We start from the raw sequence: 19071 nt of genomic DNA, 5'->3' as shown, positions 1-19071 counted from the left end.
CGCTTGAACCCACGAGGTGGAGGTTTTACGGTGAGCCGAGATCACGGCACTCCATAAACCAAACAATCCCAAAGTGCTAGGAAAAAAAAGAAAAAAGAGACAAAAACTAAAACCAAAACTAAACAAAGAAGAGTTTTTTATTTTCTTTCTTTTCTCTCTCTTTTTTTTTTTTGAGATGGGGTCTTACCGTATTGCCTAATGGTGCAATCTCAGCTCACTGCAACCTCTGCCTCCTGGGCTCAAGTGATCCTCTGGCCTCAGCCTCCTGAGTAGGTCCCCCCTGGGACCACAGGTGTACCCCACCACACCTGGCTAATTTTATGTATTTTTGGTAGACATGGGTGTCGTCATGTTGCTTAGGCTGGTCCTGAGCTCAAGTGATTTGCCCACCTCAGCCTCCCAAAGTGCTGGGATTACAGGTGTGAAACACTATGTTTGGCTCAAAGAAGAGTTCTATATTAGCAAAACTATCCTTCAAAATTGAAGGTAAAACAAAGACATTTCTAGAAAAAAAATGAGAGATTTTGTTGCTAGCAGATATGCCTTATGATAATCACTAAAGGTAGTCTTTTAGGCTGATAGGAAATGATTGACGCTAGATGCTAAATTAAAACTGCAGGAAGAAATGAAAAGTTCTGGATATGGTAAATATATAGGTAAACATCAAAGGTTCTCTCTACATCTCTTTCTCATTATTCTCATAACTTTAAAAGATACGATTACATAAACAATAATTATAATACCATTTTGTTGGATTTATATATATAGGTGTAATACATATTACAATAAAAGCACAAAACTGGGGAGAGGAAAATGAAATATATTGTCAAGTTTTATATATCTTATTGGATTTGACTTAATATTACACCAAAGTAGATTGTGATAAAGTAAGATGCATATGTAATCCCTAACTAACCCCGAATTAAATAATTAAACAGGAAAGGCTGGGCGCAGTGGCTCACGCCTGTAATCCCAGCACTTTGTGAGGTCAGGAGATCAAGACCGTTCTGACTAACACGGTGAAACCCCGTCTCTACTAAGAAATACAAAAAAAAATTAGCCGGGCATGGTGGTGGGCACCTGTAGTCCCAGCTATTGGGGAGGCTGAGTCAGGAGAATGGCGTGAACCTGGGAGGCAGAGCTTGTAGTGAGCTGAGTTTGCGCCACCACACTCCAGCCTGGGCAACACAGCGAGACTCTGTCTCAAAAACAAAACAAATAATAATAATAATTAAACAGGGAAAAAACCCCAAAGGAATCAAAATAGTACATTAAACATGTTTAACACAAAAGAAGGAAGTAAAGGAAGAGCAAATAAAAAAGACATGAAACAAAAAGAAAACAAATAGCAAAATGGCTGATGTAACATCTAACCATATCAACATTTATATTTTATTAAATTAACTTGTGTTTTAAAAAAGATATGAATGGTGGCTGGGCACAGTTGCTCACGCCTGTAATCCCAGCACTTTGGGAGGCCGAGGCAGGCAGATCATTTGAGGTCAGGAGTTCAAGACAAGCCTGGCCAACATGGTGAAACCCTATCTGTACTAAAAATACAAAAATTAGCTGGCCATGGTGGTGAATGCCTGTAATCCCAGCTACTTGGGAGGTTGAGGCAGGAGAATTGCTTAAATCCGGGAGGCAGAGGTTGTAGTGAGCCAAGATTGCGCCACTTGCACTCCAGCCTGGGTGATGGAGTGAGACTCCGTCTCAAAAAACAAACAAGCAAACAAACAAAAAACCCCCAAAACACAGAGATAATGAATGGAACCTAGGCAACACAGCAAGACCCTCATCTCTATAAAAAGTAGAAAAAATTATCTGGGCTTGGTGGTGTGTGCCGGTGAGGATTGCTTGAGCCTGCAAGGTCTATAGAGAGCCATTGAACTCCAGCCTGGGTGACAGAGTGAAACCTTGTCTCACACACACAAAAAAGGAAAATATATGAATGGATTAATAACTCCACTTAAAGGGCAGATATTGTCAGAGTAAATAAAAAGGCAAGACCTACCTGTATGCTGGCTGCAAGAAACACACCTGATTCAAAGACACAAATAGTTTGAAAGTAAAAAGATAGAAGGAGATATAGCATACAAACAGCTTGAGTGGTTATGCTGATATGAGACAAAATAGACTTTAAGGCAAGATATATATTTCTTGAGACAAAGACATTTCATAATGACAAAAAGGTCAACATATTAGGAAGATAAAACAACTACATATGTATTATATATGCACTTAACAAGCCCCCAAAAACATGAAGTAAAAACTGTGAAAATTGAAAGAAGATCTAGATAATTCAACAATAATAGTAGAGATTTTAATGTCTCAATCTCAATAACTGTCAAAGCAATTAGAAACTCAGCCAGGATACAGAAGACTTGAATGACACTATCAATCAGTGGGACATTCATAGAAGCCTTCACCAACTGAAGATTACACATTCTTTTTTTTTTTTTTTTTTGAGACAGAGTCTTGCTCTGTCACCCAGGCTGGAATGCAGTGGCGGGATCTCAGCTCACTGCAAGCTCTGCCTCCTGGGTTCACGCCATTCTCCTGCCTCAGCCTCCTGAGTAGCTGGGACTACAGGCGCCCGCCACCTCGCCCGGCTAGTTTTTTGTATTTTTAATAGAGACAGGGTTTCACCATGTTAGCCAGGATGGTCTCGATCTCCTGACCTCGTGATCCACCCGTTTCGGCCTCCCAAAGTGCTGGGATTACAGGCTTGAGCCACTGCGCCTGGCCCAGATTACACATTCTTTTCCAGTGCACATGAGACATTCTCCAGGATAGACCATATGTGGACCATAAAACAAGTCTCAATAGATTTTAAAAGATTTAAATCATATAAAATATGTTCTCCGACCACAATGGAATTAGAGATCCAAAATAGAAAAATATCTGGGAAAATCCCAACTATTTAGAAATTAGGCTGGGCATGGTGGGCTCATGCCTGGAATCCCAGCACTTTGGGAGGCTGAGGCAGGAGGATCACTTGAGGTCAGGAGTTTGAGACTATCCTGGCCAACATGGCAAAACCCCATCTCCACTAAAAATACAAAAATTAGCCAGGAGTGGTGGCATGTGCCTGTAATCCCAGCTACTTGGGAGGCTGAGGCAGGAGAATTGTTTGAACCCAGGAGGCAGAGGTTGCAGTGAGCCGAGATCGTGCCACTGCACTCCGCCTGGGCGACAGAGCAAGACTCTGTCTCAAAAGAAAAAAAAAAAAAAGAAATTAAACTACATGCTTCTAAATAACCTATGGGTCAAAGAAGAAATCACAGTAAAAATAAAAATATATTTTAGGTAGGCACTGTGGCTCATGCCTGTAATCCCAACACTTTGCAAGGCCAAGGTGGGAGGATTGCTTGAGCCCAGGAGTTTGACACCAGCCTGGGCAACATAGTGAGACCCTGTATCTACAAAAATAATAAAAATTAGCTGGATATGGTGATGCATGCCTATAGTCCCAGCTACTTGGGAGGCTGAAGTGGGAGGACTGCTTGAGCCCAGAAGTTCAAGGTTACAGAGAGCTATGATTGCACCACTGCACTCCAGCCTTGTGAAGCCTTTGTCATCAAAAAACAAAACAAAAAAATGTGTGTGTGTGTATATATATATATATATATATATATATGTATATGGAACAGAATGAAAACAAAACACAACATAGTATCAACATTTATGGAATACAGCTAATTCATAGCTTTAAATACTTACATTAGAAAAGAAGAATGGAAAAGAAGAAAGGCCTCAACTTGAAAACCTAAGCTTTCATGTTAAGAAACTAGAAAAAGAAGAGTAAACAAAACCTAAAGCAAGTAAAGGAAGGAAGTAATAAAGATGAGAGCAGAAATCAACGAACCAGAAAACAGAAAAGCAACAGAGAATATCAATGAAACCAAAAGTTGTTTTCTTGAAAAGATAAAATTCTTAGCAGCCTTATGAGGTAGGTGCTAGTAATCTGATTTAATAGATGAGGGCACTGAGACTCAGGAAGGTGAAGTGACTTGCCCAAGATCACAAAGACAATTTTTAGTTGGGGGGAGGGAGACAGGACTTGAACCTGGTTCGAACTGACTCCATAGCCCACGCAATAATATGATACCCTCTCTATCATGGGGAGCTGTGCGTCCCTTCCTTACTCTGGGGCTGTACAGTTGGGCTTTGGGGTAAGTGAGTCTGCCATGTGAGGTGCCATGAGGATTGGGAAACCCAGCTATGAAGCAAACCATCTCTAAACCTCATCCTCCTTTTCTCTACACTCTGGAATGTTGTCCCACAAAAAGTGTCTAGAAATGTCCCCAATATACACTCACCTGACAACCCACTCAGATTCCTGGTCTCCCCACAGATCCCTTTGCTTAACACTCATGAAGGATTCTGGTGCCACCTGACTTCTGTCAATGTCACATTGGATGGGCATGCTTTTGCCAACTCCTTTAGGCCTTTCTAATGGGACAGCAATTATGGCTCCTTCACTGTTCACCATGCTGCCCAGGCCCAAAGCCAGAGGCCTACAAAAAAGGCATGGCCCTGTGGTTTTCGATTCTGGAGCACATTAAAGGTGATAGGATTTTGTCCCTTGATCCTCAGAGGTTCCTTCAGTTCCCAGAATTTACAAAGGCATCTGGAAAACCAGCATCAGGGTAGCAGTGTATTAAATTAGTATACCACGGCTTATTCAAGAAATGCAAGGATGATTTAAGATCAGGAAAACTATTAGCATAGTATGTTACTTCAGTAGGTAGGATGAGAGAAACCAGTAGAATAGGAAAAGACAGTTACTTCTTTGCCATGATAGATCCTGATGATCTCAACTGACTGCCATCATCACACTAAACCATGGAGCTTTGGAGCTCCATGGAACCCCAGCATGAGGTTCATGGAATGTGGATTCCAAAAAACATTATGGGGTGTTTGGGGAGAAGTTCTTTATCCCCCATTCCCCATCAGATTACTTTGCAGGCCTGAGCTATTTTGAGAATCAAACCAGTCCCAGTACCAGGCCTTGTGTTCACCAACATTCAGTATCCTGAGAAGGTGAGCAGCTCTAGTGTCTCTGGAAAAGAATCACCGCTCAGCCACCTTTCTTGGGCAGCCAAAGCCCCTAGTTCCTTTGCTGGAGCTGACCTGCTTCTGGGACCAGGACAGCACTCTGGTTAAATAAGACACAGACAATCCTGGGTTCAAGTCCTGGCGCTGCCTCTTGCTGGCAGTACCCACTGAGCAAGTCAGATCTCTAAGCCTCTATTGCCTCATCTGTAAAATGGGAGCAGCAATTTTGGCTATGAGCTAATCCAAGCAAACTGCCTAGCAGGATGCCCAGCTCATAATAGGTGCCCAATACATGACAATCAAATAGTCAAAATTTAAAGACATTCCCTAGACACAGAACTAAATGTGAAAGACAAAAAAGTAAAACTTGAAGTGGAAAACATCAGAGAACATCTTCATGACCTTGCATTTCTTAAACAGGACACAGAAGACACTAACCATTTACAAATGGATACATCGGATTATATTAAAATAAAAAAACTCTGGTTGGAGTTTGGGTTGCAAAGTGGTGGATCGCTGAGGGCCTGCATAGGGACTGAGGCGTCCAGGGTCAAGGTCAAGGACATGGCTGGAACAAGTGAAAGATTTTTGAAAGAAGATTCTCTAAATATATCCATCATTTGTAACCTGCCCCAGGACACTGCAGAATGTTTCTCATGGAGGGATCTGTCTGTACAGGTGCCTGGAAGTGGTTAATAGATCCCCAGACACAAAGAGTTCCTTCTTCACGTCTTTATGGAGTCATCCATTTTTTCATGATTAGCTTTTCACTCTAATAGGTTTGTCCTTTGCTGGATACACAAGAGAGTAGTTGCACCATCAATTACAGCAGTTCAGTGTCAAACAGTATTAACAGAGTATAATATGTCTGGTGATGATACTGGAAAACTAATTTTGAAACCTAGGCCTTGTATTCAATGAGGGCGCCTAAAACAGCCTTTCTTCATAAGTGATAAGTGAAAAGCCCCCACAGGATTCCTTTTCAGTTCAAACTATGCAGCCGCAGCAGCTGCTGAATGGAAATGTGTGATATTTACCTCGACTGTCTTTTAATGATGACTCATATTATCAGTGCCTTTGATACCTCTGCTCACCTATGCTTCAGTATAGGTGTCCCTTGAATACTTCTCATCCTGCAAAGATTTTTTCTTTTTCTTTTCTTTTTTTGAGACAGGGTCTTCTTGCTCAGTAACCCAGGCTGGAAGCTGGAGTGCAGTGGCACAATCATGGCTCACTGCTGCCTCGAACTCCTATGCTCAAGCGATCCTCCTGCCTTTGCCTTCCAAGTAGCTGGGACTATAGTTGTATATCACCACACCTGGCTAATCTCAAAATTTTGTTTGTATACACAGGGTCTTGCTATGTTGCCCAGGCTGGTCTCAAACTCCTGACCTCAAGCAATCCTCCCATTTCCGCCTCCCAAAGTGCTGGTATTACAGGTGTGAGCCACCCCAACCAGACCCACCCTGCAAAGATTTTTGCAGTTGAAGTACAGGTCTTGGTTATTGCAGTACACTTAGAAATAGACCCTCATTCAGCTTTTACATGTTTTTGCATTCTATTCGAAATCAAAGCCAATCAAAGCCAACATCAGACAAAGGGAAAGTGCTGTGAGCACCTATGTTCTCCTGCCTGTGTTTCATCAGCTCGCCATCCCCACGTCTCTCGTAATAAGACAATCACATAGAGCTGGGGCTTTTATTCTTGCACACTGAAAAATAAGCCCCACTGCAGGAGAAACCCTGGATGTGCTAAGATTGAGCTAAAATTGATATTGAAATGATAAGCCAGATACTGAACTTCAGCCACTCTTGTGGTTACACTATTTAGTTCAGTGTTTTTATTTAATGCTCAGGATAATTTCTAGTTTGAAGGAATTTAAAGAGCATTCCCCAGGTTTCTGAATATACAAATTCAGTTATAAATTACATAATGTCTGGGAATTTGATCATCATATTATTTTAGATAATTGGATTTTGGTATCTTGGTAGACATGCCAGCACACTAGTATTGCAGGTGTAATTGATCATCCTACTCCCTCAGAAGAATAATATGGGAGCAATGCCACGGTGCTCTATTCTCACTGTTTAGAGTGTGTTGGTGACATATTGTGTGTGTATAATAGCCACATGTACTCATAATAGTCCTTGAACTATTGGGATCACTGCTGATATTTTAAAGTATTGGAGGTACCTTTTTATCTTGAAAAAACATAATCTTTTTGAAAAACTTTAAACTGTTTCATGAGTGATTTTTTTTTTGGTGTTGAGACGAAGTCTCAGTCTGTCACCCAGACTGGAGTGCAGTGGTGCGATCCTGGCTCACTGCAACCTCTGCCTCCTGGGTTCAAGCAATTCTCCTGCCTCAGCCTCCTGAGTAGCTGGGATTACAAGCATGCGCCACCATGCCCTCCTAATTTTGTATATTTAGTAGAGACAGGGTTTCCTCCATGTTAGCCAGGCTGATCTCCAACTCCTGACCTCAGGTGATCTGCCCACATTGGTCTCCCAAAGTGCTAGGATTACAGGTATGAGCCACTATGCCTGGCCCATGAGTGATCTTTTAAATTTTAGTTAACTTAAAATCTGAATTTTATTTTGAGACAAGGTCTTGCTCTGTTGCCCAGGCTAGAGCACAGTGGTGCACTCATATGGGTGAATCTCACAATATAATACTGAGAAAAAGTAGCCAGACCTAAAAGAAGAAAACATACAACTCCATATGTATAAAATTCAAAAATAAGCAAAACTAATTTATGGTGACAAAAGTCAAGTTAATGATTACCCTTGACATGGGTTAGTGACTGGGAGGACACATCCGGGGAGTTCTAAGTTGCAAGTAAGGATGTGTTTATCTTCTTTTTTGAGACAGGGTCTCACTCTGTTACCCAGGCTGGAGTACAGTGGCAAGATTGTAGCTCACCGAAGCCTTGAACTCCTGGACTCTGGCAATCCTCCTGCCTTAGCCTCCCAAAGTGTTGGGATTACAGGCCATGAGCCACTGAGCCTGGCCAAGGATGTGTTTCTTTTCTTTCTTGCTTTTTCCTTTCTTTTCTTTTTTCTTTTTTCTTTTTTTTTTTTTGAGACAGAGTCTCCTTCTGTTGCCCAGGCTGGAGTGCAGTGGTACAATATCGGCTCACCACAACCTCCACCTCCCGGGTTCAAGAGATTCTCCTGCCTCAGCTTCCCAAGTAGCTGGGATTACAGGTGCCCGCCACCATGCCTAGCTAATTTTTGTATTTTTAGTAGAGACGGGGTTTTGCCATGTTGGCCAGGCTGGTATCGAACTCCTGACCTCAGGTGATCTGCCTGCCTCGGCCTCCCAAAGTGCTGGGATTACAGGCATCAACCACCACGCCCAGCCGTGTTTCTTGATATGTGTGTTCAGTTTGGGAACATTCCTTGAGCTTGCACCGATGGTTGGTGCACCTTTCTGTATGTATGCTATATTTAGTGGTATGCTGGCAAACCAGCTTTCAGGAAAAATGAAAAAGAAAGGAAGAAAGAAAAAAAAATTCCCGATTTGTACCGTTTGTCATTTTCCACAGTGTCAACACTTTCACTGTGGTGAATTCCAAGTTACCAGTGATTTAGCAACTGGCTCATGAAACTCCTGCTTATTTAGCTATTGGCTCTTGTGAGCTGGTATTTCTACTAAAAAAAAAAGAAAAAAAAAATGCCTACAGCATCTTTCTAGAAAAGGAATTCTCAGTTCTTGCTATAGATGTTCAGAGATTCTCCTGATGTCTTGGGGCCTACAGGAGAGGGATTACAACAGGCAGGAGGGGAAAGTTTTGCTAGTATGACTGTCCACTGCCTCCTAAGTGGCAGGTAGGGACTGAGTTGTGACAACATTTGTCTTTTTACTTTCCAAAGAGGGCTTCTCCTCTGCATCTTCACTGAGAACAGAGCAGCAGGCTCCCTCCTGGGGCATTTTCCACATTTATGTAGAAAGAGCACCTTACGTGGACTCAGGATGGGAGGTTGAAGTTTCAGCCATGAACATACTGTGTAACCTGGTCCCATTCCTTTCTGGACTAAGTTTCCACATCTGTAGTGTGAGACAGTTAGGGTAGAGCCCCAGGGTAAGACTCACAGGCTTGGCAGATGACCTCTTACAACCAACCTAGGAGGTAGGGAGAACCTATTTGCCTGAGTTACCCCAACAGGTGCTTGTAATGGGGTCAGGTATAAGGCTGGCACCTGGCTGGCCCCTGCTGGAACTTGGCAAATGCAGGTGGGCCGCCCTGCCAAGCTGCCTCTCAACACCAACCTGGGGTTGGTAGGGAAGGGAGGGAGAAGATGTGTTCTCTCCCTGGGCAGTCTGGGTAGAATCCTGCAGGGAAGACTGAGTTAGTTCTGCAACAGTCACTGTAGGATTAACACTCTGAAAAAGAAAGAAAAGAACACATGCTCACTGAGCACCCATGTGTTCACCAAACTCTCAGAGTCACAGTGGAAACTAGGTCTAATGATCCAATTTTACAGGTGAGAAAACAAAGGCTCAGATGATTGAAATACGTTTGCTCCAGGGGTTTTCAAATCTGGGTCTCTTAGCTCTTGCTGTTGTTACTACATTAGGCCACATTCGCCTCCAATCCTCTTCCTTAGGCCCATTCCTAGGGGACACAAGTGTCACCCAGATATGAAGGCACCCTCGAACTCCTGGGCTCAAGTCATCCTCCTACCTCAGCCTCCCGGGTAGCTGGGACTACAGGCGTGTACCACCATGCTCAGCTAATCTTTAAATTTTTTGTAGAGACAGGGTCTCGGTATGCTGCTCAGGCTGGTGTCAAACTCTTGAGCTCAAGTGATCCTCCTGCCTTGGCCTCCCAAAGTGCTGGGACTACAGGTGTGAGCCACCTCACCTGGCTGGGTTCCTCTCTCTTGTCTTTGAAGCATGCAGGCTGCCTGCTTCTGCAGTGATGCCTGCAGAGGACAACCAGGCTTTCCCCGTCACCTGGGCACAGGTCCAGATGCAGGCAGAGCTGAGCGTCAGGGTAGCTAATTTACGGTAGCCCTTGGCAGAGAAACAGAAATGTCCTTACTCATTCCTGTTAGTAGGAAAATCCCTCCCCCAGTGTACTTGGTTTTGGGGTGCCATGGGTGACGACCCAGGGCATCATGCTTTCCTTGGCAAGACTTCTAAATACAGAAATCATTTTGCCCTTCACCAGTTCAAGGCTCAGTCTTTCGACCCCTCCCTTCCCCACATTCCCACACTCGCTCCCTGGGTGATCTCATCCCACTTCACAGCACTGAGCAGCATTCACACACTGACAGTCCCCAAATTTACATCCCCAGCTCCAGACTCTTCTCTGAACTCCACATTCATGTACCCAACTGTCTGCCCTGTATCTCTACTCCAATGCCTGCAAAGCGTCTCAGACACAACATATCAAAACTCTACATCTTGACTTACAGTCCCCCAACAAACCTGCCTATAATATTCCCCATCTCAGCAAATGGCAGCTCAGTCCTTCGCATTTCAAGCCCCACTGTCCTTTTTGACCCCTTCCTTCTCATCCACCCCAAATCCAGTTTCACCTTCAAATCTGACCCCATATTGACACTTCCACTGTGAACCTCCTGGTCCAAGGTACCATTGTCATCACATAGACCACTGTCCTTTTTTTTTTTTTTTTTTTTTTTATTGAGACAGAGTCTCACTCTATCACTGAGGCTGGAGATCAGTGGCACCATCTTGGCTCACTGCAGCCTCCGCCTCCCAGGTTCAAGCGATTCTCATGCCTCAGTCTCCTGAGTAGCTGGGATTACAGGTGTGCACCACCACACCTGGCTAATTTTTGTATTTTTAGTAGAGACGGGGTTTCACCATGTTGGCCAGGCTGGTCTTGAACTCCTGACCTCAGGTGATCCATCCTCCTCGGCCTCCCAAAATGCTGGGATTACAGGCATGAGCCACCTGGCCTGGACCACTGTCTTAACCTCCTAACTGGCCTACTTGCTTCCAACTGGGTTCTCCTCTAGCCTCTTCTACCACAACCAGGATGATCAGGTCCCTCTCAGCTCAAACCCCTCCAATGACTACTTGATTAGATGCCAAAGTCCTCCCATGGCTTCCAAGACCCTACATCATCTGGTCCCTACTGCTTCTGGTACCTTTCCTCTCCTCCTCTTCAGACACACTGGCCTTTGTGCTGTTGATGGATCAAGCCAAACCTGCTCCTGATTCAGAATCCTCTGCCTGGACCCTCTTCCTCTGGACACCTGTATGGGCTCCCTCTCCTCCTTCTAGCAACTTCTGTTCCAGTGTTACCTTGTTGTCGAGCCTACGTCCTGACCCATCACCTCACTCTGCTTTTTTTTTTTTTTTGGCTTCGTAGCTCCTTCCCCAATTTGACATATTAGATATTCATTTGTCTGTTTGTGTCTGTCTCTTCTGGCTATGTCAGCACTATGAGAGCTGGGACTTTGCTTTGTTCAAGGCTGTAACCCTGGCACCCAGAAAGGTTTCAGCATGTAGCATATGCTTAATTAATATTTGTTGAATAAGTGAATAAATGAATGGAAGAGGATGCCTGATATCAGGGATGACTGTCCACAGTTTACAACAGGAACCATGATGGAGTGGCACTGCAGATAACCAAGCCTCAGTCTTCCTTCTGGCTTGTGGAACCCATGGCCAGCTTGAACTGGAGGACAGCAATGCTCCCGCCACAGTGCCAGGCATTTGGCACATATTAGCTCAAGCCCCCACCTTCTGCTCATGACAGGTAATCCTCATGGTAACTCTCACAGCACCAGGATACTCCCATTTTACACTTGGGGGAACTGAGGCTCAGGGAGGTCAGGTAGTACACAAATGACATGAGCAAGATTCAAACTCAGGTCTGTGTGCTCCAAAACACAGCTCCAGTTACCCTCTTCTGGGCTGTTGGTGAGAAAGACACAGATCAAGTCAGTGTCCTCAAGCCCCAGTTCCCAGAAAGACCTGCCAACAACTGCAAATTTCACAGATGGCTGAGGTCTTTCCACCCACTCTCTCTGCCTTCCTCCCCTCCATCCTCCCCCTGCACTGTAACCAGCAGGGACCACCGAGGGGACCTGCCTCCAGCCACCTGTGATGGGCTGGCTCCACCTGCAACCTCAAAGCCCCTCTAAAAGCCATGGGGGCTGATGTTCCTCTGGCCTGTGGCCCTGACTTGCCCTTTGTCCTGGAGGGAGATCAGGAAGGAGGGGCTTGAGACCTCTCTAGGAGGAAAGGGAAGGATCAGATTGGGGAAAATCTAAGTTCAGAGAACAAAGGGAGCTCTGGGGAAGAGCTCGGGAAGCCCTTCCTCGGGGCATGGTGGACACAGGGGAAGAGCCACCCAGCTGCTGTCAGGCAGGGCTGCCACCAGGGACAGTGAGCTCACCACTGGGAGGGGCCGGGGCAGTGAAATGCAAGCACTTTGCCAGCCTAGAGTGCTCTGCAACAGTTGGGGCTATTGTTATTAAGACTGCATTTAGTGCTCCAGCCAGGTTGAATGCCCTCTTGCCAGAGACCTGAATATGATATGATTGTGCACTGAAAATTAAGATGAGTGGGCTGAGTGTGGTGGCTCATGCCTATAATCCCAGTACTTTGGGAGGCCGAGGCGGGCGGATCACTTGAGGCCAGGAGTTTTAAGACCAGTCTGGTTAACATGGTGAAACCCCGTTTCTACAAAAAATACAAAAAATTAGCCAGGCGTGGCGATGGACACTTGTAATCCCAGCTACTCGGGAGGCTGAAGCAGGAGAATCACTTGAACTGGGGAGGCAGAGGTTGCAGTGAGCTGAGGTTGTGCCACTGCACTCCAGCCTGGGTGACAGAGCAAGAGTTTGTATTAAAACAAAAAACAAAAACAAAAACAAAGAAAATTAAGATGAGCTATCAATAAAATTAAGATGAGCTATCAAATGCTGAGTACTCACTAGGGTCAGACTCTGCGCTAGACCAGAGAACTGTGAGGAGGGGAAGCCAGGATGTTCAGGGGCCGTGAAGTCCTGAGGCAGAGTGGATTCCCGACCCCTGTTGTAGTGATGAAGGAGTCGATTTGGCTCCCGCCTTGTCCTTTTTCCAGCTGTGGTTTGGCTAAAATTGAGCCCTGGACAAAGTCACTTGGGGTGTAGCCCTGACCCCACCATTTTCTGGCTGTGCCATCTAGACTAATTTCTTCATCTCCTTGAGTCTCAGCTTCCTCATGTGTGGAATGGGCACACTGACCCCTCCCTTGCAGGACTTCTTCAAGGAAGCAAGGAGGCCACACAAAGAAATGATCATAAGGCCTCATAATTCCTTCACCCGTGATACCTTATTTGATCCTCACAGCAGCCCTCAGAGACAGAGCACTGGCTGAAGTCATTCCCTCTATCCCCTTGCCCACTCCAAAGTCACACTTCAGCAAAGGATGGACAATGGTTTCATTTCACAGGCTAGAGATCATTGGGCAGTGTCTGCATGTGTTCCAGGCTCAGTGGGAAAAACTGCTACAATTGATTAGTGATGTCTGCTCTGGGCACAGATGTGGTGAATTTTGCAGTGTGTGCCATCGTTTGCCCTCCTTGCCCTCAAGTCCTTTCTTCTACTGGTAGCTAGGTCTCTGCAGAGATAACTGTCACAATAAGCAGAGCAAAACACAGCAACATCTGGTCTGAACTCCAAATTCATCTCTAGAGTCCCTATCTCTCTCTATTTCCCCCTCTCCCTCAATACAGACTTCTGTAGGGAGAAAGTGGCCAAAAGGATGAGACTTTCAAATTTCTTGAGCATCTTCTCAGTGCCAGGCACCAAGCTAGACTCTCCATGTAGCATGTCAATTTTGAGCACGAAACCAAAAGGGTGCTATTGTTATTTCCATTTTATAGATGAGCAAATTGAGGTTTTTAGAAATTAGGCTGCTTGCTCCAGCTGATAAGAAGCAGGGCCAGGTTTTGCACTGGAACCCACACACTGTATATCACACCATCTCTAAGGGAGACCCAAGCCCACCCAGAGGCCCTGCCTGGCTGCAATTCCTGCCAGCCTGCAGGCAGCCACCATGAGCCCAGCAGAGACAAGCCCCACTTGACTTCTCTGTGGATGATCAGATGCTACTTTCCACCCTTCTTCTTCCTGCTTTGCTACAGACTCAGTCTCTTCTGGGGCTCCCAAACCCCTCCTTCCTCAGATCTGTTCCCAAAGGCCAGAGGGGGGCGGGCTGCCCCATCTCTCAGGGAGCTCCACGGAACTGCCATCAACTGGTGGCAGAAAGAGGTTGTGAAGCATCTGTTCTTGGAGCCTGCATCCTGGGGGAGTCCTGGACCACCTTTCCCAGCTGGGGCCTGATGGAGAAGGCTCCTCCACCTCCAGCCTTCCTGAAGAGCCAGGCTTGTTCTCCTACTCACTCAGTGCTTGAGGCAGGTCCTCTGAAGGCTGGGAAATGGCTCACAGGCCTGGCATTTGCAGGCAGAGAAACTGACCTCCCTCTTGCAGCCACTTGGCCAATACCCCTCTGGGCTGTCCTGGATCAGGGTTTGCCTGCCTCCCCCTTTCTTGTTTTTGCCTCCTCCCTCTGCCTTGGTCTTCTCATCTGCCAAATTGAAAGGAGGGGGTTAATAAGAGCTGCTGGCACTATCTCTGTTAGGGGCAGGGATGAGCTGAAATGCCTGAAAGTAAGATGGTGTTGAGGGGTGGGGAAGTTGGGGTGTGAGCAGTACCTAGGAGGGGTCACCCCAGCCTGGCTGATTAATACCTGCCCGACTCCTGAGGGGCTGATGGACAAGCCTGCTCCCCCAGGGCCCGCAGCCATGGAAGCTGGCAGGCCCAGGTTACAGGTGGGCTGGCGCCACTCACCTTGCCACCCTGCACTCTGAGGGCATAGCTGTTCACTCTCTCCAGACCTCACATGCACTGACTCCTGGGGGCAGGGTCTTGCTTGGGAAACGTCTGGGCTTGTTTTACCTTCTGCAGACTTTTCTGGCTACTCTTCTAAGCTGGCAGGGAGGAGGGGTGGAGAAGCCTAAATGGGAACAGGCTGGGGCTCCTACTCTAACTTTTCCATTTTGTGGGGGCTTCTGTATCTTCACATGTACCTGGCAAGCTCATTTTTGGGGCTAAGGAAGTTAAAGCAATTCTATATGTTTCTAAATACACAACAGCTCCAGATCTGGAATGAAGAGTTAAAAACGGGTGTGTGTCCATGTGAGTGCCCTCCTGGGATTTCCGGGTTTCCTTCCTGAGTGTTCCTATGTCTGTTTTCAGGGGTCTGGAGTGCTCGGGGTTCAGCATCCTTCCCATAACCTGTGTGAGGGCCTCTAGTCTGCGAGCCATGGAGGCTGCTCACAAAGCATCTGCTTCAGCTCGACTCATTTGCTTGTTCGGTTGCTCAATAAACACTGAGCACCTCCTATGTGCCAGGCACTGAGCACGGTGCTGCGGGTGAACCGGGAATCCAGCAGGCATGGCCCCTGCTTCCTGGACATTCACCGTCCACTGGTGGCACAAACAAGTGAACAAGCAGAAGAGACTTAATGAATGAGCAATTTCTAGATTGGATCTGAAGAGGGGGCTGAGATGGGGACCAGGTCAGAATGATGATCTGCTGAGCCAATTCAGAACCCCAAGGGTGTCCTTGGGCAGCTGGCAGTGATGGATGTATGATAGGAAGGGAACTGAGGTTCATTTCCAGATTTCTGACTTGAGCGCCCTAAACCAATACAGCAAAATCAAGCAAAGCTGGCCTACAGGGGAAGACAAAGGGTTTAGTTTGGGTCAGATTGAATCTCAGTTTAGGGGTGGGGGCTGCCCAAGGCAGACAGATAGCAGGTGGAAGGAATTGAAAGCCCAGGAAGAAGAGCTACTGGCCTAGAGGCTGCAGCTGAAAGCAGAGTGAGGATGAGAAGGTCTGGGGCATGCCCAGCGAGAAGGGCGGGGCCTGCACTGGGACCCTGGGGGCCCAGCATCCCAGGGCAGGTGCAGGGAGAATCCCCGCTCCTCCACCACTGCCAAAGGAGACCACCAATGGAAGGTCAGATGGTCCGAGCAGCTGCCTGGAGGACACGGGGAGGACTCTGAGTCGGGGAACCCAAAGCAGGAGAAGTCATCACAAACAGAAGCACCCAACAGGGGTCGGGCTCTGTGGCTCATGCCTGTAATCCCAGTGTTTTGGGAGGCCAAGGCAGGCGGATCACCTGAGGTCAGGAGTTCGAGACAAACCTGGTCAAATGGTGAAACCCTATCTCTATTAAAAACACAAAAAATTAGCCAGGTGTGGTGGTGGGTGCCTGTAGTCCCAGCTACTCGGGAGGCTGAGTCAGGAGAATCGCTTGAACCTTGGAGGCGGAGCCTGCAGTGAGCCGAGATTATGACACTGCACTCCAGCCTGGGTGGCAGAGTGAAACTCCGTCTCAATAAATAAATAAATAAATAAGTAAGTACCCAACAGGGTCAGATGCAGCTGAGAAATGGAAACCATGGAATGGCTTTAACTACACGGAAGTCGATGGGATGTTGGGGTGCGGGTGTACAAGCCAGACTGGAGCCAGACTGAAGCCAACTGTGGGTGCCGGAAAGGGACAGCGGGTGCTTCTTGGACAAGTTCAGACTGGACAATGTGAGAAGAATTTGGCAGAGACGATGACAGAGCCCCCATGGAGCCTCGCAGCAGCCCTGAACTCCTGGAATCCACTGGGCTTGCTGGACCCCTTTGTCTCAGAGATGTGTCTGGGTCAAAGTCAAGGAACGATCTGGCGGCAGAGTCAGGGTCTTCAGCTTCTCCCTGACCAATAGCCTCTGGCTCCTCCTCCAGGGTGTTTAATTATGTGTTTATTCACGCAACAAACATTTATTGAGTGCTTACTGTATGCTAGGTATTGGGTCTTTGGGGAAGGGGGGATTTCAGAGATGTGCAGGAGCCGCTTCTAAATGGCCTAGAATGTCGGTGACAACACCCTGAAGTCCTCAGGAGGTGGATACGCAGAGGGCTGCCCTGCCAGAATGGCCTCTGTTAGTGAGATGGACCAGCTTCCAATGGCCTGGGGTTCACCTCAAAAGGTTCTGGAAAGCCCTCCGCACCCAGCATCCCCAGCCTTGACTTTTCCCAGGCTTCTCCATGCCAGGCTGCTCCTGCCTGGTCAGAAGATAAGAGCAAGAATGTGACCATCCCAGCGCTCTGCAGGGCAGGTGTCCCTGGGCTCTGGGGTGCCGTGAGTAGCAGCCTCCTCTCCTGGCCTGGGACGTGGGCTTTCCTTTCCTGATCATGCCACAGCAACAGTGACAACAGTAACAACAATGTATTGAGCCTGTACTATCCATCAGAAATAATCTTATCAGCTCTTGTTGGAAAGAACCTATACCCTCCTTGGGTACCCACAGCAGCCAGGCCGAGCTCCGTCACCCTCTGGACACCACTCTTTGAACAATGAACCCTGCAGCCAGCTTATCCCCCTGGCATGCCTGGTGATGATCTCACCCAGGTGGGACATGTCAGCGTCCCCCTACCTCCCACTGCAGCCGTCCTTTGATATGCAAATGGTTTAACAATCAGGGCTTCGACTTTTTGGAAGACAGGCCCCCCACCCCATGATCCATGTAATCAATGGCACAGATTGGAACAGACATTGGCGAGCGGGGGAGGCATTACCCAGAGGGAGCACGGGAGAGGGGAGAGGGTCCCCCTCTGAGGCTGGGGTCCCTGATTTCACAGACTCACAGTCCTGACTTATCAAAGAGAAGGGATGGGACGATCATGCATGTCTCCCCAAATTATAGCAAGTGGTGGTGGTTTGGGAGGGCTCAGGGAACATCATGGAAGAAAGCAGGTGGCTGCTATGGGAGAAATGAAAGGGACCCTGGGGCAAGGGTGGTGGCATGAGTCGAGCAGGTGGAGACTAGGGGAGAAGTCAAGGGGGCTGCAGTCTTGGACATCAGGGGTACCCCGACTGAGCCCATCACTTGGACTCAGGGGCCTTAGGGAGCCACAAGAAGACTGTCGAGGGGCAAGATCGTCTACCGGCTTCTGCGAATGAGGAACGTCATGGGGGGAATGCTCGGGATGGGTTTCCTTAGGAGAGTAAACCCCAAGAAGTATGTTCTGGGGAACATCAATCCCATGAAATATTCCTTGTGGTTAATGTTTGACAGGAGCAGCAGGTTTTCTCTTACCTATGGGAGCCTCACAACACACATCACCATATTATTAATATATATATTTTTTGAGACAGAGTTTTGCTCTGTCGCCCAGGCTGGAGTGCAATGCTGTGATCTCGGCTCACTGCAACCTCCGCCTCCCGGGTTCACGCTTCACGTCATTCTCCTGCCTCAGCTTCCTGAGTAGCTGGGACTACAGGCACCCACCACCATGCCCAGCTAATGTTTGTATTTTTAGTAGAGATGGGGTTTCACCATATTGACGAGGCTGGTCTTGAACTACTGACCTCAGGTGATCCATCCACCTCGGCTTCCCAAAGGGCTGGGATTGCAGGCATGAGCCACCACACCGGCCACATATCACCATATTAAAAGCTCAGGAAAGTCCTGCAGGAGCAAAACTTTCTTAACGTGACTCCCCCAGCATTTTTCCCACTTACTTGGCCATGGAGTCTTTTATTTGTGTATGGGTGTGTGTCATCCCATTAACATCCCTCAGAGGAACTCTGATCCACACTTTGGGAAAGGCTGATACAGGAGAATGGGCCAAAGTGTGATTTTCAGTTTTCAGGGAGCATCTCACGGACGTCAGGGATCTTCCGTGTTGCCCTCTCCCGACCCAGCATGCCACATTAGCCTCTGGTTGGACCCCCGCAGTTCTTTGGCCAAGCATCTCAAGCCGGTCTCGGCAGCTCGACTCCAAGCTCGGCCCTGGCCTGGCCCCAAGCGGTGGAAGGATGCGGGGAGGAAACTTACAGGGGCAGGGACGTTTGAAGGACATGTAATCCTTGGAGCAGAACAGCGGAGCCAGCCTGCCCACGGGCACGGCTCTGACTTCTCACAGGACAGGCCCCTCCACTCACCTGCAGAGACACAAACAGGCAGGTGTTGGGGTGC

The 19071-nt window shown here is 47.4% G+C and overlaps 1 protein-coding gene across 2 annotated transcripts in view; it reads right to left on the bottom strand.

Moving 5' to 3' along the window:
* The window catches only part of BEAN1 (brain expressed associated with NEDD4 1), a 73490-nt gene that overhangs the window by 43196 nt on the left and 11223 nt on the right, over nucleotides 1–19071 (bottom strand). For both annotated transcript variants that reach the window (XM_033218678.1, XM_033218677.1), the window contains exon 2: nucleotides 18931–19037. In XM_033218678.1, the coding sequence (XP_033074569.1) occupies nucleotides 18931–18955 (25 nt within the window). In that variant the 5' untranslated portion in view covers nucleotides 18956–19037. The remainder of the gene's footprint in view (nucleotides 1–18930; nucleotides 19038–19071) is intronic.

This window comes from Trachypithecus francoisi, unplaced genomic scaffold, assembly GCF_009764315.1.
Source record: "Trachypithecus francoisi isolate TF-2019V2 unplaced genomic scaffold, Tfra_2.0 Lachesis_group10, whole genome shotgun sequence".
Taxonomy (NCBI): Eukaryota; Metazoa; Chordata; class Mammalia; order Primates; family Cercopithecidae; genus Trachypithecus; species Trachypithecus francoisi.
This window is presented reverse-complemented; position numbering and strand designations above follow the sequence as displayed.